Here is a 25,992-nt window from a genome sequence, read left to right on the forward strand (position 1 = left end):
CATCAAGGGAAATGATATGAGTAATCACTTCCCTGGATGAACGGCCCGTTCCGGTCATCTAGAAAAGTGCATACTCCTCTTGATGACCTGTTTGTTCCAGTCATTGGGAGGATTACATGCTCCCTTGATGGCTGGAACAAACCGGTAATTGAGAGGAGTAGGTTCCTCTCACTTGCTGGAAAGAACCAATCATCTTGAGGAGTACATACTCCTCAAGATGTCCAAAAGGACAGTCCATCAAGGGGAGCTCCCAATGAACAAACGGACAAGCGTACTCCTCCCGATGAGCAAACAAACCGGCCATCAATGGGAATACGTTGCTCCCAGTGGCTGGTGTGTACTGCTTTGGCTGACCAGCCTGGGCTGTTCAACGGAGGGGAGTGGTGCTTCCAGTAGGGTATGTGTAACATACACCCTTTTGAATGCCGTGGATTCCGATTATGACTGCAGGGAAACCGAGCCGGATTTTTTTTTTTGGCAGAACTTTGGGACCCCGGTTGTGGGAGGGGACTTCCTGAAACCCCAGACTGCCAGACCTGATGCTCAGGAATGCAAGTACAGGTGGCTTTTGACCAACATGGGGCATTCAAAGTTGAAAGCCCAGAGCCTCTTTTTTGGCAGGGGATTTTTTTCCTGGAATCTGGGACCTGTGCGAGCTCCTGGAGACCTGGATTTAATTTTGAACCCCCCTAATATAGAAATAATAAGCCTGGAACACTGGCATACATAAATTGATACAACATTTTCTTTCCGATCTGTTATACTTGAAGATACCTACCTCTTGGTCGTGTTTCGTGATTTCAATTCCGGGCTTGTTGGTGTCAGGAAGGGCCTTGGACTTCCGGATGATCATACATGCAGAGACAAAAATTCCAGGTTGGGCCTTCACTTGAGGCGTAACTCCCTAAGTTCGCGCAGAGATCTGTTCATTACGAACAAAAACTGGACAACATGGGATTCCATTTCTTTCGACAACTACATTTCATGCTTCTCTTGACCAAGAATGCCTTTCTACTCACCACGCTGGACTCAGGAGGTCATAGGATTCCTAGATTACTTTTCGATTTAAACGAGTTCCCGCCGGATGAGCCTCCTACCACGCCTCGATTTTGTCCCTTACAACCGACTCCTCTCTCCGATTCTTTGAAGGGAGATTTTGTCGCACAAAGCGACCAAGTCGGACTGCACTGCTTGCCAATGGCCTCTACGTCAGACACATTTCGGGTGAATCATTATCCGACCAGTCCCCGCAAGCGGAAGACTGTTGGTGCTAGTATAGAACACGGACAAACAGAGGCGCCGATTGACCTGAGGCTGGACCAAAGACAGAAGACTAGGTTAAAATACCAAAATAACTGGCCAGTCGAGAATGCAAGTAAACCGGAAGGCATCACAGCTACAACCGCGAAATTGCAACAAAAAGAGAAGGAAACAATTGAAAACTACAAAATTACGCAGAATGATCCAAATCAGGACATCAGGCTCGGCCGGCTCGAAGAGGATGAAAGAAAACATGTACTGTTTGATGTTCAAGACTGGAGTTTTGTCAGGAAAAATTCAAACATGCAAAGTGATGACAGATCTCAGAGCGCGTCCAAGGAAAACCACACTGAGAATTTCTTCAAAGCCATGAGAGAAATAAAAAGGAATACCGAGTTAGAACTCTTCAAAGAAGAGCTTGATCAAACCAGTAATGAATACTTCTGGATTCCCAAAGAGTATGAACGAACCTTCATTAGCCGGTTTAGAGCGGAGAGATCAAAGGTTCCCTATCCGGACGAGAAAATCTTAACAACTTCACAAAGAAAAGTACGGACGTTCAACACCATCTTAGAACTGTCAGACGAAAAACTTAATCTTGAAGGTTATGCTGTTTTTTCAAAAGAAATTATAGAATACATGACCCTGAAACTTGAGGACAACTTACAGGACGTTTCCCACACCAACGCGAGACTAGAGAATCCAATTCCGCCAAGAATTAAAATGATCAAAAGACTAACCAAATGTGTCACTTTCCTACACATAGCCTCTCTTGCAGTTTTCCACCAACATGAAAATGGGAAATTGACAAAAGGTTACATTGAATATTTCCTGCTTTTCCTCAAAAGCGTTTGGCAAGATCTTGAAAGAGGTTCAGATGATATTCTCAAGCATGATTTTGGCCAGAGATTGCATGATGTGCTGCGCTTCAATACACCTTTGGGGGGTGTGAGCTCTCCATCAGACCTCGTGGGGATTGCCTGGTCAATTGTTAGATACTACGCCAACAAAAAAAAGGGGGGTTTTCCATTAGACACAGTTGGCCTTGCGGAGATGGTCCATAAGATTATTTTCTACTCAAACTATGAAGCATTTCTCACTGAATCCCAAAACAAGGAGGCAGTTAATTTGACAAAGCAAAGAAAATTTAAAAAAATGAATATGATGTGACACATAGGTGCCTAATTAGTAATTAGCTAATTATTACATTCACCCTTCATCAGTTTTTTTTATTTCTTTCCAAGCCTCTACGCCAAAATGTGATTTCAATATATCCAAAGAAAACTAAAAATGGGGAGCTAAGGGGAGCAAATAAACCACAAAAAGGAATACATTGAAAGATTGATTTGCTATTATTAAATAATAAGTAATAGAAAAAGTGAGAACATGGAAGAGCTCAAATAATGTATGTGCTAAGTGCTTAAGATCAATTTCTTATCAGATTTGCAAGCTTGACTGGGGGAGTTGCAAATAGTAACACCACATGAAAATGAGACATTACTTTGTTACAGGTTGCACAATCATGTCACAAATCATGATGGACGCGCATGTGCCATGACCTGTCAAAAATAAAAGACATCAGTTCAGGTAGCTGTCATGAGAGTGAAAGCTCTGTGAAAACTACTGCACAATTAATGTGTATGTGACGGACTTCAGGCAGGCATCTTTTGCACAGGTGCCCTGTCTGACATAGTGACCTGTAATTTCACAGGTTCTGGATGGCACATGACATAGCACCTTCAGGAAAAGGTAAAATGTCCTGCATTAATGAGAGAATCTCAACTGTGGGCCCTATAAATTTCACAAAAGGCCTGTAAAATGACATTGTGCACAAGAGGATTCTGCTTTATACACACAACTTCATGGGCTGTGTTGTTGAAATCTAATTATCTGTTCCTTACTTACACCAAAATAATTCTTATTTTATTCAATACTAGAGGCCAAGGCGGCTTCGCCGCTGCAAACCCCAGCACAGCAAGAGGCCACCAAGCTCAAATTCAAACTTGAAAATCTTTCCATAGTATTTCTCCCACATTTCAGTGGAGGAAAACCTTTCAACAAAGCAATTTTACCAGGTATGTACAGGTTCCTATGAGTTTTTTTTAGCCAGAGGTCTGGTGGAAAAGCTTTGGCATCACCCTAAACACTTGATAGGGCACTGTATGTGAGCCTGTGTCTCTTATGTGACAGCAGGACACAAGAAAAATGGGTGGGCACTGCTTGGATTTCTTGGGATAAAGAAATAACAAACAGTAAGAGAAAAAGAGAGAGAGAGAAATAGATGATCTGAGAGATGATATTCAAGGTTCTGTTGACCTGTAGGTGGGAACTAACATCCACTAGCAATGCTACTCCTTAAGGGAGTGCTGCCAAGCTGTGCCAGAGATTGCAACAGCCTCTTCTCACAATGGAAACGTGGAAGGTATCTGAATTAGACAAGTCTAATCAGCCACAATTTTTTAGACTTCTCTGTGGATAGTCAAGGTTCTTTAAAGGGAAACCTATGTGGTTTGTTACTGACAAAAACCACAGAAAAAGAAGGATATGAAGTGATTTGATCCTTGAGAGTAGATGTCTAGAGGTATATGTACCTGTGATCAAAGATGAGAGAAACAAACAAGAGAGGAGAGAAAGCAGTCAAAGAGACAGAGAGGAACTCCTCTGAGATAATCAAGGTTCAATGAAAAGGGTACTAACTGTCAATATTCCTGTTGGTGATACTGGGAGTGTAGTGGCCTTGTTCTGGTGATCCTGGGTTGTCTGGAGGTGTGGTTCTGGTCTGCTGAAGTCTGTAGATCCTCCTCAGGCAAGGGGGATCCTGACTTCGAAAATTTTCACAGTTTGCTTATGTAATTACATATTTACATGTGGTTTGGCGCGCCTGGTAGCGCTGACACGTCACAACTGCGCATGCGCGCCACAACTCAAGAACTCAGGGAAGGAGTAGAGTTACAGAGAATTGGTAAGTTGTAACTAGGGTTAAAATTGCATGAGGAAACAGAATATGAAGTCAAAACAAGGATATCTCTTAAGATGAAAAAGATATGAAGTAATTCATATGTAAAAAGTAGAAAAAGGCAGACTTTAGGTCAGCTGTGTTGACTCTAAGGCTGACACTGTACAACCATTGCATGATTTTGCAGAACAGTCTGGGTGAACTTGACAAAGACCCATAAGTTTGAGAAAATCAAACTTTGCTTTCTTCTTATTTGAAGTATGGATCACAAATAAGTCAGTTCAAAAGATTCAAGGGGACTCATTCAACATTCACCACAGTTTGACACATCTGAGAAAACTCAAAAAAAGAAAAATAACACCCAATCAGGACAGGCCTCATTTTAATTTTTCTTCTTCCCCCAGGATGCATGACATTGCAGAAAAAAAAAAACTAATCTCCAGCATCAGAAAAAATAAACTAAAATTGGCAGGTCAAAGGAGTCACAAATAACAAAATGTGGGGGAAGTGGGGGGAGGGGGAAAAGAAAGGCAGAATTCACTAACCAGAGCATCAGTGCAGTTCAAAACATAGCTAAGCTGCAATCAAATATATAGGTTAGTTGGCTGAGACACAGTAGCCACTGAGTTTAGAGAAGAACACAATGTTGTGCCCTTTTGTCCAACCTGAGCCAGGTCAGTTGCACAACCACACAAGAGCAATGGTTTGATTGAGTCATGCAACCCCTTTGAGCATCCCGAGCATCCCAGAGGTGCAGCCAAATGAATTCAGTGAGGCTGGACTTGAAGGAATGTGAGCTGTAGGATGGGAACAACTTCAAGCTTTGGTGAAAGGTTGTTGATTTCATTACACATGTGTAACTTTTTGTCCCAAAGAAAGCACTGCATCCAACATCCTTGCTTCAATTTCTTGGATGCTAATGCCAAGCTGTTAGTCCAATCACTTCAGGTGCCGGGGTTGTTCCGCAGCAAAGACAGTCTTGGGCTCAACAGGCTGGAGTTCCTGTGCTTTTGGCGGAGATGATGACCTTAATGGACAAGGTCACATGTGCGTAGTGCAGCTCATGAATGATGTGGCAGGAGTTGACAACCAGCCTTGTCTCGGAATGGTTGATGAAGTACTTGACTGCTTTCGGCCTGAAGGCTTTGGGGAGTGAGATGATGACAAGAAAAGGTTGCTCAAAAGTGTCAAAAATCTAGCTTCTGGACAAAGCAATGCATGAAGTTGGCCTTCTCACTCATCTCCTAAGATGTGTGTTGATTGCTGAGGTACCTTCATAGCTGGACTTATCCTGGTACATGGGCTTGTTGTCACCAGAAATGGAATTGTCTTGTTAATAGTAAACAAGTCTTGAAAAAAAGGAATCACCTCAAGAGTGAGAGTCTCTTCAGGCAAAAAGTGAAGGATCCTTTTTGAACAAAGGGGTGGAATCAACATAGATCACAGATCTTCTTGACCTTGCTTCCAGTTATGCCCAAGCTCAACAATTCTGCCAGAAGAGCCTTGCAGTTCTTGATCACTGCTTGCGCTTAATCTACAAAGCTAGGCGCGCTTAATGTACAAAGCTCGGCTTAGCCACCGCTATGGCCGCAATTTTGTGATTGTGTGGCCCGCCCTGGCAGCCCGCGAACACCGCCTTCTAGATTCAATCCTTGATTGTTTCATTTTTATCCTTTCAGAAACATATCATTCTTGACCGTGGTCATTGAGACATTTTGTGTTTGTCTTTATCACCACATCATACTCCTCAAAGGGGTTGGTTTCCACTGGTTTGCCTATCAGTCCTGAGATATGGGCCATCTAGATTGTCAAACATCAAAAGTTAACAAAAAAAAGCTGTCATATCAAGGGGTGGAACGTGCTAGACTGAAATCAATCATCAAGAAAACACTCTTGCAATCAGCAATATACCCCAAGCATTTGTAGTCCCAATTGCAAGGATAAGTGCTGGCACCAAGCTAAATATCAAAAAAATTGTTGTCAATTTCAGTTGCACACAAATGAACTCATTACGTTGGGTATACCACATAAAGATGTCACGTGATACCCGGGTACCCGCCACAGGTGTGGGTACCTCCCCAAAAAACCACTAATTCTCAGCACCCGCACCCGCACCGGCACCCCTCTGAGGAGCAGGAAGCAGGTACCCGCGGGTGTGGAGAATTTTTGCGGCTAAGTAAGCAAGGAAGCCTTCTCGGCCAGTTGGTGTATGTATACCACCCCGCCGAAAGGAAGCCCTCTTGGCGAGCTGGTGTACGTGTTCCAGCCCGCCAAGAGAAAGCCCTCTTGGCGAGCTGGTGTACGTGTTCCAGCCCGCCGAGAGGAAGCCCTCTTGGCGAGCTGGTGTACGTGTTCCAGCCCGCCGAGAGGAAGCCCTCTCGGCGAGCTGGTATATGTATACCAGCCAGCCGAGAGGAAGCCCTCTTGGGAGCTGGCGTGAAGCCCTCTCGGCGAGCTGGCGTATGTATACCAGCCAGCCGAGAGGAAGCCCTCTCGGAGAGCTGGTGGATGTATACCAGCCAGCCGAGAGGAAGCCCTCTTGGCGAGCTGGTGGATGTATACCAGCCAGCCGAAAGGATGCCCTCTCGGCGAGCTGATGTATGTATACCAGCCAGCCGAGAGGAAGCTCTCTCGGCGAGCTGGTGTATGTATACCAGCCAGCCGAGAGGAAGCCCTCTCGGCGAGCTGGTGTATGTATACAGCAAAAGCAAAAAAGCTTGCGGTCCGGCAGGCCCAATTTTGGAATCTAGCCACTGCCCTTCAAGCCTGTATAGGTCCTGTATGTCAAGCTGCATACAGGAATATCATTGGAAGAAAAATGCTATTTCCTTCTTTATCAACATTGGGGTATTGAGGGTTGCACCATTGGAATCCTGGTGCAATTTTACCCTCATCGGCCCCTTCGCCAGGACTATCTGCCCCACCCAACAGTCGGCCCGACACGCAAATCAAGCTCAACCAGTCGCCCGGAGGCGATGTGACATCCTGTACAGCTCCGCTGTACAGTTGTGTGGCTGAAATGCAGCAGGCAATTTTTGGCCTCCCGCACCCGCAAGCTTTTTCGCTTTTGCTGTACCAGCCAGCCGAGAGGAAGCCCTCTCGGCGAGCTGGTGTATGTATACCAGCCAGCCGAGAGGAAGCCCTCTCGGCGAGCTGGTGTATCATACCAGCCCGTCAAGAGGAATCCCTCTCGGCGACGAGCTGGTGTATGTGTAGTATACCCACTCGCCAAGAAGGATTCATCTTGGCGAGTTGGTATATGTATACCAGCTCACCGAGTGGAATCCCTCTTGGCGAGGGGTTGTTTGTATACCGCTCGCCATGAGGGATTCCACTTGGCGAGGTAGACGGGTAGTGGGGGGGTAGCAGCTCATCAGGCCAGACACCCGCACCCGCCGGCGGGTACCTGCTAGCCGCCAACAGGTACCCGCCCACGGACACAAGGTACCCGCAAAGAGGTACCTGATGACATCTCTAATGCCGCTTGGTGGTACTATTGCCGTGGCGTTGGTTGTGAACCAACGAGGCGAGGGGAAGGGTCCGGAGACAGACGAGTTTGATCCGGATAGGTTGCGTGGGAGCCCGTTGTTATCGACAGCGAGGCGTGGGCGGTGGCGGTGGCCGCGGGTGACAAACAGGTATGTATTGCCTCGGTTCAGAGTTGGGTGGCGACCCAACGTCTATTTAAGGAGGGAGGAGGAGGTGTGTTTCCCCCAGGGGATCCGGTTTTGTCCTACCCCCTCCCTGGAGCTGCCCTAATCACTTGATTAGGCCCTCCTTGAAATTCATTTCAACCCACCCTTTTTTGCGTGTTGCTGCGGCACGGGCTGGAGGGTGATTCCAAGGTGCTCTCTGGAGTGTTTGGGGAGTAAATTCAACAGTTTTTTGAGAAAAAAAATAGGCCAAAACCATGATCTTGAGCTCCATGATTGTGTGGATTCAATAAACTTGGATTTTTTTTTAATTTGTGGCAAGTCTTCCATGATTGAGTATTGCTGATTGATCTATGCAGCTTATCAATTTAAAAGGAAATCATAAACAGCTTAAAATTTTTGTGACAGGTATTTAGTTCTTCACTGAGACAAATGTCACAGGAGTTTCTGAGCTAGGTACATGATTTTATATTACAAAGTCATAAAATCATCATTAATGTGAGCTACATCCTCAAGAAAAATGGGTACTAAAGTTTTTCAAATTCTAATTGTGAAACCCTGGGTAGACAAATGATGCTTGTCAATCATGGATAATGGAAGTTACAGTCAAACCTATGAAATCACATTCATGTATAAGGGCATAACTTTCCAAACCCCACACTCATTTGGGTCCACCAAAATTTAATTTTGGTGTCTAGCTAACTCTTGAAACCACATGAACTGCCTAACCACATAGCAAATTCTGTGCACAAAGGGGTTTAGGGTTTCAAGTGCTTGCCTGTATTCATGGTTAAGGAATAGTTTGTGGCACCAAATACAAATCAAGCTGGATGAAAAATATCTCAAAACCCTTTGTAAATTCAGAATTCAAAAACATGGACACATGAACCAGCAATGGGCCACTGCACTACACTAACGTTATTTATTGACTCCCAAATTCATGTTATTTGTTAGCTCAGATACAAGTATCCATACTATGTTATTTTTTATCTCAGAAAGAAGTATCCATACTAACAACAACAGGAAATAACAGCAATAACAACAATAACAGGCCTTTTATTGCTACTAACAGGATACAATAACAGTTATTGCTGTTATCCATCACTATTTCCTGGGCAAGTTCCTGTATTGTTAACAACACAAAAAACAAGATAACAGGAAATGTTGTTATTGTTAGCTGGTTTTGGCTAAAATACACTACACTAACAAATAATGTTAGTGTATGGACCACCGTTGCATGAACTACTGCCACAGAGTAAACAGTTGAGCTGGGCACCTGGTCCCTGCAGCGGCGCAGCCGCCTTTTCCTCTAGTGAAGTATCAAATTACATAAATTCATGGTTCATTATATGAGAGGGAGGCATATTATCCCACTTTCTTAAATCCACAGAATTCTAGACTACTGGATCTAAGTTTTGGGGTGTTTTTTTTGGACAAAGCTACAATAAAAAATAGCACACAACAATTAAACACAGGCACAAGTTGAAAATCCCCAAAGGCCCAAAGGCCCTATGGATGACCCTCCAGCTGTGCCGCAGCAACAAGCAAAAGTGGGCCGGTTGTTAGAGTAGTCCAAGAAGGCCCTAATCAAGTGATTAGTGGGCTCCCAGGGAGGGGGTAGGACAAAACCGGAGCCCCTGGGGGACAACCTCATGGAACTGCACTCCTTAAATAAGCTTTCTGGAGGATCCCCCACAAGCACTCGCCACCAGCCACATCCGAGCTCGTCTCCCATTCCCAGCTGTTACTGACCCGTTCCCACTCCCTTGGGCGGTATCGCTTGCCACTGTAACCGTTGCCACATTTTCCATTGCATTTACAAAACTGCCACCGCCACTGTTGTACATACAGCCCCTGTTGGTCTTGTTACAGTTGTCTTTGCCATGGCAGCCCTTGGGCCCTCCCGCAAAGCAACCTGATATGTACCCCTGTTGTCATCTACACACTTATCAGCTCTTACATACCAAGGCACAACATCAAGCTCGTCATCCCATTGCTGGGCCATCGCCAAGACCATCACTTGCATAACCTGCCCACCTTAGCCTGTGCAAAGGTCCATCAACGCGCTCGGGTGGTCAACTGGATTGCCAGGACATCAAAGGAACCACTCTCTTGCATGGCCACCAAGGTGGCAAAAGTACCGGGAAGCTCGATTATTTTGTTTGTGAGTACATACTTGTCCGTCAACAAGGAGGGCAACAAACAAGCTGACTACATCAGTGATTCTTCAAGTGTAATGTCATACATCCTGGTATCTGGTCTGCAGCTCATGACTTGCCCACGACAAGAACCTCTGCGCAATGCACACAAATCCAACAATTATCTTTATGTATGTATGTATCTGATTTGGACGTGGTCGCCAGATTTATAAGCTACCTATGCCCGGCTGGCCAAGAACCCACAAGGCCGACTGATTCGAGGCTCTGATCCAGTCAAATATATTGGATGTTAGAGTGCAGCTTGCCAACCACGTGACCTGGCTCAGTTCACCAGTCTTACCGGGCAGCTTAGCTAATCCGTCCAACCTGACCACCCACCCATACGAACCGAGCGCCCGACACCATCCCCCTAGAATGCACTGGCTTTCCCCAACCCTCCTTCTTCGGACCCTCCGCGCTTAAGTAACCAACAACCAAGGATGATGTGTTACAGTTTCAGAGAGACGCTTGCGACCGAACGCACGCAGATTGACCAAGAGCGCCAAGCGTGGCTAGCCTTCAAGGGAGTATATGCAGCGATGGTGGCGTGCAATATCCTTGATGAGCAGTAAAAATAGGTGAGCAATCCTGGACCGTTCATGGTACATCATATGTATACGCAGCAGCAGGAGCGGCAGTACTCTCATTAGTGTCCATTGCAGGCTTCTGCATTGTACTGTCACACTCCGACCGTTCCCATCAAGCCCTTCTTGGCCCGGGAGGAGAAAACATTCATGCTTGCCCCGGCTAAGCAGAAGAGAGTCAAGCCGATTGGCCCCGACGAATGGAAGAGCGCAGGCAATCCGGCGAAGCAGAAGCCGAGCACGAAGCACCAATCGAGACCCGTCAAAGTCGCTAGAGCGCGTATAGCCCGTGTCGACGAAGGGCGTGCGCTCGACCTCTCCACGGAAGACGCGCCAGAAGAGTGGCCAGCACTCGCCGCACAGGGACGGCCTGTCTTCGCACCGGGTCACACCGCGACTGCACAAGCATCTCCGCCGCAAAGCAGGCGCACTGACGACCCCGCAGAGCGCTTCCCGTGATCACGGATCAGCGCGGACGGGCCTCCCCGCGCCCAAATGGATGCGGTACTCCGACAGCAAGGCACACCACTCCAAGCAGGTCTTCAACATCCTTCCTACAGCTAAGAACTCCTCCCTTGCCCCCCCCCCCCCCCCCCCGCCTAAGAAGCTGGACTCCCAAGACTCAACCGTCCTGGAAGTCTTCAATGACTCCTCCAAACAAATCCCTCCAAGGCCGCGAGAGGACTTGTTGTTGGGAGAGAAGGACCCCTTGACAACAAAAAACAAACCTCTGGGCTCGTGGAAGAAATGTCTTCAAAGAGTTCCCGTGACAGCAGTTCATGCGGAAGGTGCATTCAAAGCAGCAGATCTTCCCGTGCCTGCTCCTCAACAGGCGCCCTTAGCTTGGGCCGTGGTGCCCTGCTGGCCCAGTTGAAGATGGATCAGCCTAAACGGGTTTGCACACGTTTTTGACAAGGTTGCACGGGAAGGTGGTGCGCAAGCAGATTATGGGTGTGACTGCAAGTGCTGCGCCAAAGTGATTCTTCTCCCCAATGTGATACCCAACCTGAAGGTAATCACTGAATCTTGTGTTTTTTTTAGTATTATGAGCAGGCAGTAATTGGGATGGTGCCTTGTGCAACCCTGTCTCCCGCCACCAGCAGCAGATCTCACTTCAACCTGCCGGGGTACCTGGTGGGTTCTTAGAATTTTAATATTGGCTAGAGAGAAGCTGGTGTTATTGTTTCTTCTTGATCTCCTCTTCTCTTGTGTTGTGTGAAGGCAGTTGGGCTTCCCTGGTACCCAACGGGTTGAGGAGCTCAACCCCAATAAAAAAAAATGAAGCTAAGGTAGGGTCACCAACAACTATCCAACCCCATATAATTTTCAAGTGCTCAACCAGGGAATACTCTGTGTACTACAAAGACATCTTCAACCTTACACTCTGTTTTAATCTGGCCATTGATGATCTTCCTCTTCAAAAATCTGATGAGTTATAATTTCTACATAATGTTGTGTCCAAACTGGGAAGTTATGAAAAATTTTAGAATTGAGAGACTCAGTCACTCAGAATTTCTTACATTTGTAAGGGTGTCTAAAAATTGAAGTTGTGGAATATCTTACAATAGTGATAAAAATACTGTAGATTTCCACTTACAGCAAAATCATTCTCTTTGTTTTTGAATTAGGCAGAAATCCAAGTTTATTAAAGCCTTGGAATCACAAAACAAAAATTCAAGGGTTTCCCCTACAAATCTCCAAAAATCACAAAAACAAATCAAGGGTTTCCCCTCTACAACTTCCAGAAAAAAAAATATTAAGGGTTTTCCCTCTACAAATTCCCAAATCAACAAAAAAACCACAATATTACAGCAACCAAAAATAGAAAAATAATCTGCACCCAGCCACCTAACATCAGCAAGCTGATGCACCGTGGCCCACCATTCATCCCTGTCTAGCAGGGTTAAAAAATGGTGAGAGGATGACCCCCAGCGCGCCGCATTGAAGGCATTATGCAAAGGGGGGCCAACAAGTTTAGCCCCTCAAACTGCGCAAGTGCAACAGCGGAGGGGGTGAGGACGAACCACACGCTGGAAGTACAGCGGCAGAGGACGCCTGAGGATTTATTGAACCCAATGAGCTCCTATTTATACACACCTGCCAACTCGATACAGCAGCTCTACCGCATCTCATGCGACAACAACAACCCACCGCCACGCCACTGCCCAATACAAACCGTGCGGCCCTGACTATGAGGGTGCACAATTCCACTGCAATCGCGCCCTCGTCATAACTACAACGCTGTTGCCCAGTCAACCGTACTCCACGTCCCCACAACTGGCGCTGTTTCTGCTCAACCATCTTCCCAAGAAGGCGTCGAACTACCAGATCAAGCTCGACGCCTCGTGCGTCCTGCCCCCACCTCTGCCCCTTCATCCAAACAAAACAGGCAACGCTGACACAGGCCTGTGTTTCCAGGGCCGAGACGCTGATCTTGCATGCGCTTGAGCACAAGTGGTCAATGATGGCGCTGTTCTTTCGCCCGCCCTCTCCGACCCCTTCCCTCATCCTCGCCGGAATCTTTTCAGCTTGCCGCGCTGCGCGATTCCGACCGCTCTGTCCAGGTAGCCAAGGCCATGGCCCAAGTCTTCCAACTATCTGGTCCGTCCTTTCCCTTCGTCTTCACAGAGAGAATGAACAGGTGGGCTCTTGCCAATGATTTTCATTTCACAGTTGAAAGATTCCTACCCTCCCTGTTGCTGGTCCTCCACCAGGCCCGACCAGCCGCCAATTTGCTCCAGCCCTTCCGCCCTGACGATCCTAGGGCTCTGGCACTGCGTCAAACATGCGCCCGCAGCCCTCGCGCATTCGCTCTCAGCTTTTGGTCAAGCCCATGTTGACCTCAGCCCGACCTCGTCCGCGTGGGGCGCGCGATATCCTTACAACACGCGCGTGCTTTTGAATCACATGGTGCCTTACTCGGAACCCCTGCCCACTCCCATTCGGACGGCGAACACGATCTCTCCAATCGTCTCGTCCATATCAGCAACTTGCCGAACCCTACTAACCTAACACGCAGTAACAGTATGGGTGAGCTGCGCATTCCTTCGAGGATCACGTCCCAGCAGGGGCGCCTCTAAACCGAACTCAATCAGGTCAAGGAATTCGCCAGGGGAATTGAGGGTTAGTCCCATGTCTTTCCGGGAAATTTTCGAAACATGACGGCTGACTGTTTTCCCCACTGCACAGGGTTGAAATCGATGAGACGGACGTATCGAAAGATGCTCCGTGCGACACTCCGTCCACAGAGCTTTTCGAATGCGGACGAGCCAGATAGTGATTCAGATTTGCATCAGGAGCCGGACCGGCTGCCGGACCTCCCCGCGAAACAGGAAGACTCGGCCTCGGGCTCGGCTGGTCAACAAGTGAGTCCCGGGGCGCTGGACCGCGTGTACAGTGTGATCCAAAAGATCCAGGAAGAGTATAAAGAGTGGTGGACGTCCTGTAACGTGCTCATCGATCTCGGCGAAGGCTCGAGGGACCCTCGCACTAAGTTCTCATCTGACCGCGTCCGGGCTATCACCGCGTACTCTCAAGACCCTTCCCCGTCTGAACTCGACCCCCTGCCCGTCCCTACGACGACGGACGCAGGCAAGGCCCCGCAGGAGGCCCCGCCCGGCGTACATAAACACTTCGAGATCCTCAAGAGCATGTTCGCCCCCGACGGCTCTTCTGAAGCCTCGCCGAAGGGGCAGACAACAACAACAACAACAACCTCGTCGTCAGCGTCGTCTTCTTCTTCTTCGGCACAGACCAGCCCGGAGAGCGGTCCGGCGCCTCCTGAGCCGCCGATGCGCTGCCTCACGCCGCCCATGGCCCTTCAGCCGGAGATTGACTTGGGCGACAAGACACCCATCTCCCGGCCTGTCAAACCTGCCGAATCAGCTGCAACGTGTGCCCCGCGAAAGCCGCAGACACTCACGCCGGCGCCTCAAAAAGTGCACAGCGTCGACCTCCTGGCCTCCACCTTCACCTCAACAATGACGACGCGAACGACGACGGTCGCTCTGGACAACCACTAACCACAAGCTCCAGAAGGACCTCAGCGCATACAAGTTTGATTGCTTGGTCCCCAGTCATAACCCTCATCGTCCCCCACAGACATGCCTCCATCCTGAGCACCTCTGGCACACCTTGCCAACCATTTTGTGCAGGCCAAGGCTCTCCCCACCATTGTCCATATTTTTCCTTTCTCCTGCCTATTTATCTTAAACTTGAACTTTAGTATTCAACTAGCGCTCCATCATTATGTGGAGATGATTTATGCTCAACAGAAAGTCTCTTTTTCATATTTTAATGTGTCTTCTCATGTATATTCCTACTCAGTTGTAATCAATCTTTCCCCCCTTTTCATGAGGCATTCAGTAAGACATTACTATTCGCAGCATTTTGCAGTTGTTGCACAATGTTGGATACACATTTCCAAAGTATTTGAGAGGACTGGATCATGCTGTCCTAAAGGCTTTGATCTCTTCATAAATCAAGTCTAACCTGGTTTGTAAAATGTGGTGAACAATGACATGAATGAATTTAGCACTGATGAATTTTTTGAACATGTTTTTGGCACCCAAAAGAGTCACTAGAAAGAAATGCTAGATTTCCCCCTAATTTAGGCCTTCTTCACAAGGATCTTTTACAGCCTGCAGTGCAAGTTAATTTCTTGATTTTGAAGAATCCATCCCTCAAGATTATTTTTGGCACCATAAGCTGCAATGTGCTGCTAGACTATACCCCTTAAGATGGGGAGATAAATATGTATATTTTATACCCAGCAATCTCCTGGCCATTGTCACATGTGCAGCTCTCCTTGGCAACCCTGGTGTCTGGCTCACAAACAATCAGGGCACACCTGCTCAAGTTCTGATTTCTCATTTGTTCTGTTATGCTGTGAAGGAATGTGTGTACATAGCTTGACAACCAGTTGTTCCAATCATCTCCCTGCATGCACAATCCCAAATAACAAATATTCTCACTAGACCTTCATGATCAGTATATACTAAAAATCAATTGTAATCTCTGTAGTCTGTTGTGACCATCAAAACAAGTAAATACTGCGTTTTGATGGTGCCAGTGCAGCGGAGGTCTGGGGTTTTGTCCTTGTAGCGGAACCAATCCGCGGACATATCCAAAGTCACTGGCCTCACTGCAGATTTGATGTCATGCAGGGGCTTCACAAACCACAAATTATGATTACATAATATGAATCAGTTTTACACATGGTGGCTTGTATGCGTATGTTGCACAGCAAATGGGGGCTAAAAATGCTAGAAGATGAAAGATGAACAACTGCTGTTACACTGATGGCTATCAAGCATTTCCAGTAAACATGTGTTTGCCCCTTAGCTTCATTTTTTTTTTGCCCTTAAACCATCCAGACATGCTCAAAAATGGGTAAGATGATTTTTTGTGTGTAACAAATGTGTCTTTGAGGATTTTTTCCCTGCAGCGGCGGAGCCGCCTTAGCCTCTAGTGTTGATTGAAGCATGACTAATTTGAGTGTCTTGCTCCCTAAAAAAACTCTATCATGCTTGTGGGTATTTGTTAATTCCATGGGGTGGTGTGTTCTTGGGGGAGCTATGCTTGCCAGGTTGGGACTGGAAGCTATTGAACATGGATGAGAAAGTAACATGACACCGGATCTGCAGCGGCAAAGCCGCCTTGGCCTCTAGTTAGATCTATTGTTGCATAGTTGGATTATAAAAATCATTTGCCCACCAACTTCATTCAAAATACAGCTGTCATAGCAAGCTGCTACAAAAGAAGTTGGCCTACATTACAAACCCAATTGATGAATAAACAAATTACATAAAATTACGGACTTACTTCGCGCACTGGGAGAAACTCTTTGCGCACTGTGGGGGTCGTCGTCTCAACGTCCCGCCCCCAGTGCGCGCTTTCGCCACGGCTCTTCGCGCACTGTGCATTCCCCCAAAAAAACGGCTTGCATTTCTTGAGATATTTTTTGATGAATCAATAGGATGACTTTTTATGATCCCCCTAAAAAATAATCAAGTCATTTGGTGGTCTCCTTGAGCCTAGAGAAAATTGACATGAAAAAATCATATTTTAACGCGGCAGGGACCTGTAATATCGCTTCCTGTGCCCCAGTAGCCCCAAAAATTTCACAGTATCATGGTACATGTGCAAATTCATTATCTGATAATTTTCAGAATTTTTCCCAGAGATATAAGGGGTGCGCGGCAGGCTTAGTAGGAAAATTACTGCTAACTGTATAGCTTTTTTGTTACACACCCAAACAGTCCCAAAATTTCAGAAATGTTTTCATTGTGAATATTCTCCGCGCCATAAATTTCTTGGCAATAGTGTGTCATGATAACATGAGATATAAGGGGTGCGCGGCAGGCTTAGTAGGAAAATTACTGCTAACAGGATAGCTTTTTTTACACACCCAAACAGTCCCAAAATTTCAGAAATTTTTTCATTGTGGATATTCTCCGCGCCATGAATTTCTTGGCAATATTGTGTCATGATAACATGAGATATAAGGGGTGCGCGGCGGGCTTAGTAGGAAAATGACTGCTAACTTATCTCATGTTTTAATGACACAATATTGCTAAGAGCTTTATGGCGCAGAGAATATGCAAAATTGAAACATTCCTGAAAATTTCAGACTTTTTCAGCGTGTAACAAATAATCTATACCTGTAGCAGCCATTTTCCTACTAAGCCTGCCGCGCACCCCTTATATCTCATGTTATCATGACACACTATTGCCAAGAAATTTATGGCGCGGATAGTATCCACAATGAAAACATTTCTGAAATTTTGGGACTGTTTGGGTGTGTAACAAAAAAGCTATACTGTTAGCAGTAATTTTCCTACTAAGCCTGCCGCGCACCCCTTATATCTCATGTTATCATGACGCACTATTGCCAAGAAATTTATGGCGCGGAGAATATCTACAATGAAAAAAAATTCTGAAATTTTGGGACTGTTTGAGTGTGTAACAAAAAAGCTATACAGTTAGCAGTAATTTTCCTACTAAGCCTGCTGCGCACCCCTTATATCTCTGGGAAAAATTCTAAAAATTATCAGATAATGAATTTGCACATGTACCATGATACTGTGAAATTTTTGGGGCTACTGGGGCACAGGAAGCGATATTACAGGTCCCTGCCGCGTTAAAATATGATTTTTTCATGTCAATTTTCTCTAGGCTCAAGGAGACCACCAAATGACTTGATTATTTTTTGGGAGGGTCATAAAAGGTTGTTCTATTGACTCATCAAAAAATATCTCCAGAAAAGTAAGCCGTTTTGTTGGGGGAATGCACAGTGCGCGAAGAGCCGTGGCGGAAGCGCGCACTGGGGGTGGGACGTCGAGACGACGACCCCCACAGTGCGCGAAGAGTTTTTCGCAGTGCACAAAGTAAGTCCGTAAAATTAATTCACCATCTTCCAAAATCAAATCACATTACATCATGACAAAACAGTCTTTTTTGTTTGGAAATGAACTTCCCCCATGATCTGTGACAAACCACCCAATACATCTATTCAAATTTCACACATGTTTCAGCTTATACAGAGGCCTACTCTGATAGGTCTTCTGGGTGAAGATTCTGTTGAGGTATCCTGCAGCAAGTCTTTCACTTGGTAAAAGACTAGAGGCCAAAGCCGCTACGCCGCTGCAGGGCCCAAGCCCTTTGGGCGCGTGGCGGGAACTTTGCCACCCCCGCAACATATCCCTGCATCTTGCAACACCGCCCTTGCACACACACCCACGCATGGCCCCTTGCAAGCCCAAATGATCTTTAGAATTAGGGAGATCTCTTCCATCATCATCATCTTGGCCAAAACCAAACTGAAAGGATTGAGATCCCGGGTCAATTGAAAATAATACATCTCAAAAAGATATGAAATAAAAGTTGAATTGCCACAACATTTATAGGAAATGTGTCAATACAAGGATATTGTGTGTGAGACTGGGATGAGGAGACAGAAGAGATTGGACTCCAGTAGAGAATCAGATTGATGGGAGTAATGATGCTTGTTGCACCGAGATTGACAATTTGTTAAATGTTTGCCCAGAATCAGCCTGGCCTTGCTATCAGGCAGTTGGGTGGCGTCTTTCAGGGAGCTTGATACCCTTGGATTTTTGGGCTTTCAGCTCAGCAAGGCCAAGACCGGCGGAAAGGCTTTCAGCAACAGGTGGTTTTGGATCTTGTGGAAGCCTGCGGCAAGGATTGCAGTGAGAGACAGCCAAGACAGTGGACTATGAGAAGCTTGATTTGGACAGAGGACAGTCAACTTTCAAGGCTCCTGCAGGCCTGAATAGCCTCCCTAAGCCCTTAGGCTTGACCAATCACTTGGAACATTGAGGGAGTAATCTTCAAGAACCAAGTCAGATTAAGTGCTATCCTGAGGCCATGTTCACAGAAATATTTTCAAAACACCTGACTCACCAGGTTGCCAGAAATCTTTTGCTGACTCTGCCAAGTATTCATGCATGATCAACTATTGATGCTTCCAACTCCTGTCTGATTTGGGATACTATAGATTTATAAGTAGAAATTGAATCACCATCCCTCATAGGTTGGACATTGAAAAGGGACCTTAATTGGGTGTACAGTGTATCTAAATTGAGATTGAGCAAGTTTTTGTCCTAATTAGATGAGAGATCATTCAGCAGGTAATGAGATTGGTCCTAGAAGTTAGGACTTAAAAAGGAGACACAACAATGAATAGACATCAGGTGAGATGAAACAGTATGGTAACAGGTGTTGAATTTTGCTAGAGAGCATCCCATATTGTTGAGTTTTTGCCATGACAGACCCGCGAAAGGGCTGAGTTGGGTAGAATCTATTTTTTGTAATTCAGACCGGTCACTCTCTCCCTTGCTTCCTTACTCGTCCTTTCCTTCCCTGGGGCTAACTTCCCCTTTCCTTTTTTCCAACTCTCTCTCTCTTTTCTCAACCTTGATCAGACTCAACTCATCAATCTCAGTCGCAACATTGCTCAAGACTTGAATCTCAATCCTTTCTTGACATTTCCCGAGTTCCTTGTCAATCACCTGATTGGCTCTTCTCTCCCATTTGGTGAGAAAATCACAGCAATAACCTCGGTCCAATCCTCCCTTGGCTAATCTCGTATTATTTTCTTCTATCTCTACCCTTCCCCAGTGTCCTTTTTAACAGTCTCTTCTTTCCTGTCCTTGATTGTCTCTGAATCTCAAATCTATTGTGTTGTCTGGTTCTAAAATCTTTGGCAATCTAGATTGAAACCTGTCACATATGCCCGCTCATTTCGCCCATACGCCCAGGTGAGTTGATCACTTGGACAATTGTGAAGCAAGCGCAATCATTGGTAGAATTGAGCCTTGACAACAAATCCTGGAAATATTTCCAAGGGAAGTGATCAAGATTGTTTCTACCTGCTCAGAACTGGTCAAAGGAGGTGGAGAGGTTGAGGGCGGGTTCAGAGGCGGGGTCGGAGCGTGATTGCTGAGAAAAGATGTCACAGGAGGCGGACTCGTCAGAGGAGTGTTCTTTGTCAATGGGCGCCTGCGCAGACTTGGAGGAGGCCGTGTGTGGCTCCTCCTTTTCCTGCTCTTGCTGCTTTGTATCAATGGGGACAGCTTTCTGCTTGCCCTTGGAAGCCAAGAGACGGGTGTTCGTGGTGTCAGTGTCAGGAGAAGGGTGAAGGGAGGGACCAATGGTGGTGTTGCTTGTCTGGCCTGCAAGGATACAATGATGGTTAGCGGGTACAACTTACAGGTAGCAGAAGCAGCAGAAGGAGAAGGAACAATGGGCCTACATTTGACCAAACACCTAGCGTAATCAAGGTTGCAATAGAGGCATTCGACAACCTTAGCGGCCTTGTTCTCTTCCCAAATAAGTTGACCTATGATTCTAGCCCTTGAGATCTGAGTAAGATCGGAGGTAGAAAGATGGAGGGCTGAGCAGAGGGTCTTGACAGAGAGCTTGCCGAGGCCGGCACCAATACCAAGATTCTTGACCCGCTTGGCCCAGAAGAATGGATCCCCAAAGTTGGGCTTCTGCGGGCTATGGATTGGATAAAGAGCTTGGGAAAATGGCAATTGATCAGGCCACTTGGAGCGCACCTCGTCGCCTCCATCTGATTGATGAGAGCTCCAAGGAATCATCCAGTCAAGTTATGTTCCTTTTTCCAACTTCTTTAAAAAAAATTGTTATTTCCAGTTGAGCGTGGTTTGGGATGAATTGTGAATACATGCCTTGTAGAAAGAAAGCACCCGTGAGGGCTTTCGGAGGGAGTGGAAATGGTTGCAAAGAGCATCAGCCCATGTTATGATATTGTTGGGTGGGAGGACCAGCTGGGCAGTATGGTCTGGATGAAGCTTGCGGGTGGGGATTCACTCGTCAAACCGCTTGAAACGTCATGACTGGCATGCAGGGATGTTGTTAAGCCAAGGTTGTATTGTGTAGAGCAAAGCCAGCGAGTGGACCAGCAGTAGATTGGGTGAGGCAAATTGGTTGGTAGGAGGGTTGCACGTGGTGAGTTGATATGGAGACAAGGAGGAGGTGTCTGGTGACGGGCATGGCGGTTGGTACTGAAATGTGGGTGGTGGCAGCTGGTGGTGGGGAGGCAGGGGTTCTTTATAAAAGAGCATGATTCAATGATACTGTCCCCCCAGGGGATCCAGTTTTGTCCTACCCCCTCCCTGGGAGCCCACTAATCACTTGATTAGGGCCTTCCTGGACCACTCTAACAACCGGCGCACTTTTGCTTGTTGCTGCAGCACAGCTGGAGGGTCATCCATAGGGCCTTTGGGCCTTTGGGGATTTCAACGTGTACTGTGAGATTTGTAGGCTGTTTGTGCCATTTTGTGAGAAAAAAAAACACTCCAAAACTTAGATCCAGAGGTCTAGGATTGTGTGGATTTAAGAAAGTGGGATATCTGGTACAGCCTTCAACTTGCAAAAAATAAAAATATAACAGCATTCAGCTCTAAGGAAGTTCAAGTGGAATGCTGTTCTTAAAAGCTGCCCAGAACAGTTTCGAAAATCTTCTGATGAGCAGTGGGGTCAATCGTCCCAAGAAATCCTTAATTTTTCACAGGAATTATTTGATAGGGATTTGTTTGCCTCTTGATAGAAGCCGTCTTTTTATGGGCAGTTGGGTTTGATGATACAGCCCGTCGTGCCAAGAAACTGTTTGTGCCGAGGACCCTGATCTTTTGAGAGGAATGTTTATCAGACCAGCTTCCGGGCGGAGTGGCGATTGATCTGATGATGATGCTGACCGGGAAACTGTATCTGTAGTGCTGAGCTGTAGCCAGACGCAAGACCGACAAAACTCCGCCACATGCGCAGGTGACTCGGGTGGATACGAGAGCGAGGATGGCCACACGTTCCGGTCCGAGGCCTGCTGTCTGTGGGGTGCGGGGGCGGGCGCACCTCGGTTTTCAGCCTGGCGGAGTGAAAGTGAAGGGATGATGTCAGTTGGACTGCTTACGTAAACCCTCCACCCTGGGGCCAGAGTCCTCCCCACTCAACCTCGATCATAGTTTGCCCCATCCACTACAAATTATTTACCTCCCCACACGACCATTCCACATTAAAGGCCGCAAATATAGCATATTATTTGTACTAGAAGCTCTGCAGAACACAAGAAAAGCCTTGGGGGGAAGCATCTCTTGTCTCTTGACTCGAAAAACAAACGAACGCAACAGGTAATTATTGGCTCTGCTTTCTCTTCCGCTCGACGGAGAACGAGTCGATCAGGCTTGTTGACCATTTAACCTCCCCCCTCCTCTTTCCCCCCACCGCCACCTCTTCTCTTCTGCCCCCTTACAAGTAGCCGTACTAGTCCACCCGAATTAGATCACTAGCAGGATGTCAGCCGATAAATTCCCAATCCCTTTCGTCGAGAAATTCCACAAGGTCGCCTTAGACCCCTCGCAGCCCCAACTATCAGCCGACCAGAAATCAAAACTCCTCGAAAATATCTCCATCCTCCGAGATGCTATCGTCTTCTTCACGGCAACCGGCGCTGCGCGCGGCGTGAGTGGCCACACTGGAGGTCAGCTGTTTCTCTGTTGGTGCATGATGATTTAGACCGCTCTTCCTGACTAGACTAAATCATCCATTCAGGGCCGTTTGATACCGTCCCCGAGGTCTGCTTACTCCTGGCCCTCTTTGCCAGTGACCCGGACGGCAAAAAGTTTGACCACACCTTCTGGGATGAGGCCGGACATCGTGTGGCAACCCAATACCTGGTCGCCGCCCTCGAGGGCCATCTTCCAGCCGAGCAATTGATGATGTACCGTGAAGCAGATTCGAAACTGCCCGGCCATCCCGAATTGGGCCTCACCCCTGGCGTCAAGTTCAGCAGTGGTCGTCTAGGCCACATGTGTTAGTACTTGTTTTTCACTTTTTGGGGATGTTGGTCCGAACAAGTCTTCTAATTATATCCTCTCTGACGCACCTACAGGGCCTCTTGTCAATGGTGTTGCAATGGCAAACCGAGAGAAGACTATCTTTTGTTTGGGCTCAGACGGCTCTCAGCAAGAGGGCAACGATGCCGAAGCTGCCCGGCTGGCTGTGGCCCAAAATCTAAACGTCAAACTGTTGATCGATGACAACGATGTGACGATTGCTGGACACCCCAGTGTCTACATGAAGGGCTACGAAGTCAGCAAGACGCTCGAGGGACACGGCTTGAAGGTCTTCCATGCCGAGGGTGAAAACATCGACTCGCTTTGGGCCGGGCTCTGCTCGGTCATTCAATGTCAAGGTCCGGCGGCATTGATCGCCAAGCGAGTCATGTGTCCAGGAATCCAAGGCCTCGAAGGCAGCAACCACGGACATGACGTCATTCCCGTTCCAAAGGCCATTTCATGTCAGTCTAGAGTCACTGGATCCCCCACCCTTTGTCGATTCTCTTCTGACAGTTATGGTTGACTCCAGACCTCAAGGACCGGCCGTATGGAGAGGCAGCAGCCAAGATCCTCAACTCTCTTACTCCGTCCGCTTCGCCCTATCTCTACATCGGCAGCACCAAGGAGAAAGACGCATGCCGAGTCCAGTTCGGGAAAGCAGTCAACATGGTCTTGGACAAGCTCTCAAAGGAGGAAGCCAAAGAGAAGGTCATGGTCATCGACTCCGATCTCGAGGGCTCCACGGGACTCAAGGCGATCCGCGAATCACATCCCGAGGTCTTCGTACCCTCTGGGATCATGGAACGTGGAAACTTCTCCGCCGCTGCCGGATTCGGGTTCGAAAAGGGGAAAGTTGGTATCTTCAGTACCTTTTCGGCCTTCCTGGAAATGTGTTGCTCGGAAATCACTATGGCTAGGTAAGCGCTTCTTCAACAATTTAAATACAGTCGTCGGATATTCCTGAGCACTGACACCATTTGGGTGCAATTCTGCTTTACTCAGACTTAACAGATGTAACGTGTTATGTCACTTTTCCCACAGTGGAGTGGATGAAATGTGTGATAACACATGTACGTTCTGAGTATCCGGACTGGACAACTCCAAAGTGACTTACTAACAGCAAACTCATGTTGATTGGTACCCTAGGCCATTTCGGGTTGAACACTTTCTTTGCCGACAACGGTCTGGAAGATGGATACCCCACTCGTCTTTACTTCCCCGCGGACGTCCACCAGATGACTGCTATTGTCAACAAGGTCTTCTGGGACATGGGCTTACGGTTTGTCTTCTCGACAAGATCCAAGGTTCCGAATATTTTGAAAGAGGGAAGCCAAGAGCATTACTTTGGCGGGGATTACGAATTCATGCCTGGAAAGGACGAAGTAAGTCTTCTATTGGAAGGATCCTTTGTTTCTTTTTGACGAGTCAACTGACGATCTTTCTCAATGTCCAGTTTATTCGTCGGGGTAAACTCGGAACAGTGATCTGTTTCGGAGAGATCGTGCACCGAGCATTAGATGCAGTAGACCGGCTGCGGGAGGAAGGATTCGACGTGGGTCTGGTGAACAAGTCGACGTTGAACGTGATCGACGAGGAGGCGATGGCCGAGTACGGCAGGCAGAAGTTCGTCCTTGTCGTCGAGAGCTTGAACCAGAAGACCGGCTTGGGCAGCAAGATGGGCACCTGGCTCTTGGAGCGTGGCCTGACCCCCCGATACGGCTACTTGGGCACTAATAAGGAGGGCTGTGGCGGCTTGAGCGCCCAGATCTTCCACCAAGGCTTGGACCCTGCTAGCATCATCCGCAAAGTCAAGGTTTTGGCCGCCTAGTTCAAATCTCTCCTCCCCCCCCCCCTCTTGATCAATTTGCATATAAATATAAACACATTCTACACGTTTTGACCACATGTTCGGATGATTGGTTTATCAACCTCTTTTTGATCGATACCTCTTTCTCCGTCTTCACACAATATATGAAACACACGTCCTGCATGCCTGGCCTTTGGGCCCGGGTGGATTTCGGATTCTTCAGTCACCCCTCGTCCGCCACGCGCCTCTTGTCTTCACTTGACCACCTGCATTAAGCCGCCATTTCTCTTGATACTCATTGGCATGTTTGCCTTTTTTGACCGAACACTTGCATGCCGTGTTTGATCGTGGGTTTTGCACAACCCATACATCAATTTGAGAGCATCTCTACTGTGGTGTAGTTTTCGGATATACCCCTCTCGTGGGGCCCAGAAAAATGACATAGGAGTGCACCTGAGAGGATGCTGCTTATCCACCGCAAGGGCTGTATTGACTGGGGAAAGTTGCCTGATTACAAGGGGTGTGTTGTATGTGAGAGTTTGTGAAGGTGGGAAGGATCACATGGGATAGGGCAATAGGGCAACAGGGCAACGCTCTGTTGTGCCCACAAAGGGTTTGAGGGTGACTTGTTTGGAGCAAGCCTGACTCATTTGTCTCTGGACAAATCCAATCCTTGTGTGGAGTGCCATGAAGTCTACAGCCTCCCTCATTCATGTACTATCATATCTCACTACAAGAAAAACTTGCGCAACTGCCAGCAGTTGACATGCAAGATACTTCTGTGTAGCCCTTGTTCTAGCTCCACCCAAGCACTCAACAGTCTTTTTTTGTACAGTCACTGTGCATCATGCACCCAGGCTGATGCTTTTCACGACTTGTTCAGGGCCTGTCCGCTCGCCGATCAGAATCCCCGGTGGCTCGCTGACCGTTCGTTGTTGGCGATGAAGCTATTAGCAGCGTCTCAGCGGTGAGTTTCTTTACATTAAGCTTCTGCTATCTCATCCAAAAGCTGACGGCCCTCTCCTAGATTCTGGCCCCGAGTACCGAGCAACTTCACCCGAGTACTGAGGCTTCGGGAGGGGAGAGCCCCCTGTTGGCTTCTGTTGATGGGCCCGCGATACCTCCGGGTCTCGTCGGGCTTCATCCTCGTTTGCGGA

General features: G+C 47.3%; 4 protein-coding genes across 4 annotated transcripts; 3 read left to right on the forward strand and 1 right to left on the reverse strand.

The window, feature by feature from the left end:
• Nucleotides 1–984: 984 nt before the first annotated feature.
• On the forward strand, nt 985–1,982 carry PtA15_1A533 (uncharacterized protein; the record flags this gene model as incomplete). The annotated part of the gene is made up of 2 exons (XM_053165571.1): nt 985–1,864; nt 1,930–1,982. 2 exons carry the CDS (start codon nt 985–987, stop codon nt 1,980–1,982), a joined length of 933 nt encoding a protein of 310 aa, XP_053016749.1.
• Nucleotides 1,983–9,985: 8,003 nt separating this feature from the next.
• On the forward strand, nt 9,986–14,673 carry PtA15_1A534 (uncharacterized protein; the record flags this gene model as incomplete). Its single annotated transcript, XM_053165572.1, has 7 exons — nt 9,986–10,029; nt 12,904–12,996; nt 13,070–13,252; nt 13,366–13,621; nt 13,747–13,774; nt 13,841–14,328; nt 14,404–14,673. The coding sequence occupies 7 exons, from the start codon at nt 9,986–9,988 to the stop codon at nt 14,671–14,673; spliced, it is 1,362 nt and encodes a 453-aa protein (XP_053016750.1).
• Nucleotides 14,674–20,044: 5,371 nt separating this feature from the next.
• Nucleotides 20,045–22,153, reverse strand: PtA15_1A535 (uncharacterized protein; the record flags this gene model as incomplete). The annotated part of the gene is made up of 4 exons (XM_053165573.1): nt 20,045–20,343; nt 20,424–20,671; nt 21,892–22,058; nt 22,145–22,153. The coding sequence occupies 4 exons, from the start codon at nt 22,151–22,153 to the stop codon at nt 20,045–20,047; spliced, it is 723 nt and encodes a 240-aa protein (XP_053016751.1).
• Nucleotides 22,154–22,483: 330 nt separating this feature from the next.
• PtA15_1A536 (uncharacterized protein) lies at nt 22,484–24,856 on the forward strand (the record flags this gene model as incomplete). The annotated part of the gene is made up of 7 exons (XM_053165574.1): nt 22,484–22,670; nt 22,742–23,002; nt 23,082–23,489; nt 23,558–23,945; nt 24,031–24,098; nt 24,175–24,410; nt 24,482–24,856. The coding sequence occupies 7 exons, from the start codon at nt 22,484–22,486 to the stop codon at nt 24,854–24,856; spliced, it is 1,923 nt and encodes a 640-aa protein (XP_053016752.1).
• Nucleotides 24,857–25,992: the final 1,136 nt, after the last annotated feature.

Source organism: Puccinia triticina, chromosome 1A (assembly GCF_026914185.1).
Source record: "Puccinia triticina chromosome 1A, complete sequence".
NCBI classification, from domain to species: domain Eukaryota; kingdom Fungi; phylum Basidiomycota; class Pucciniomycetes; order Pucciniales; family Pucciniaceae; genus Puccinia; species Puccinia triticina.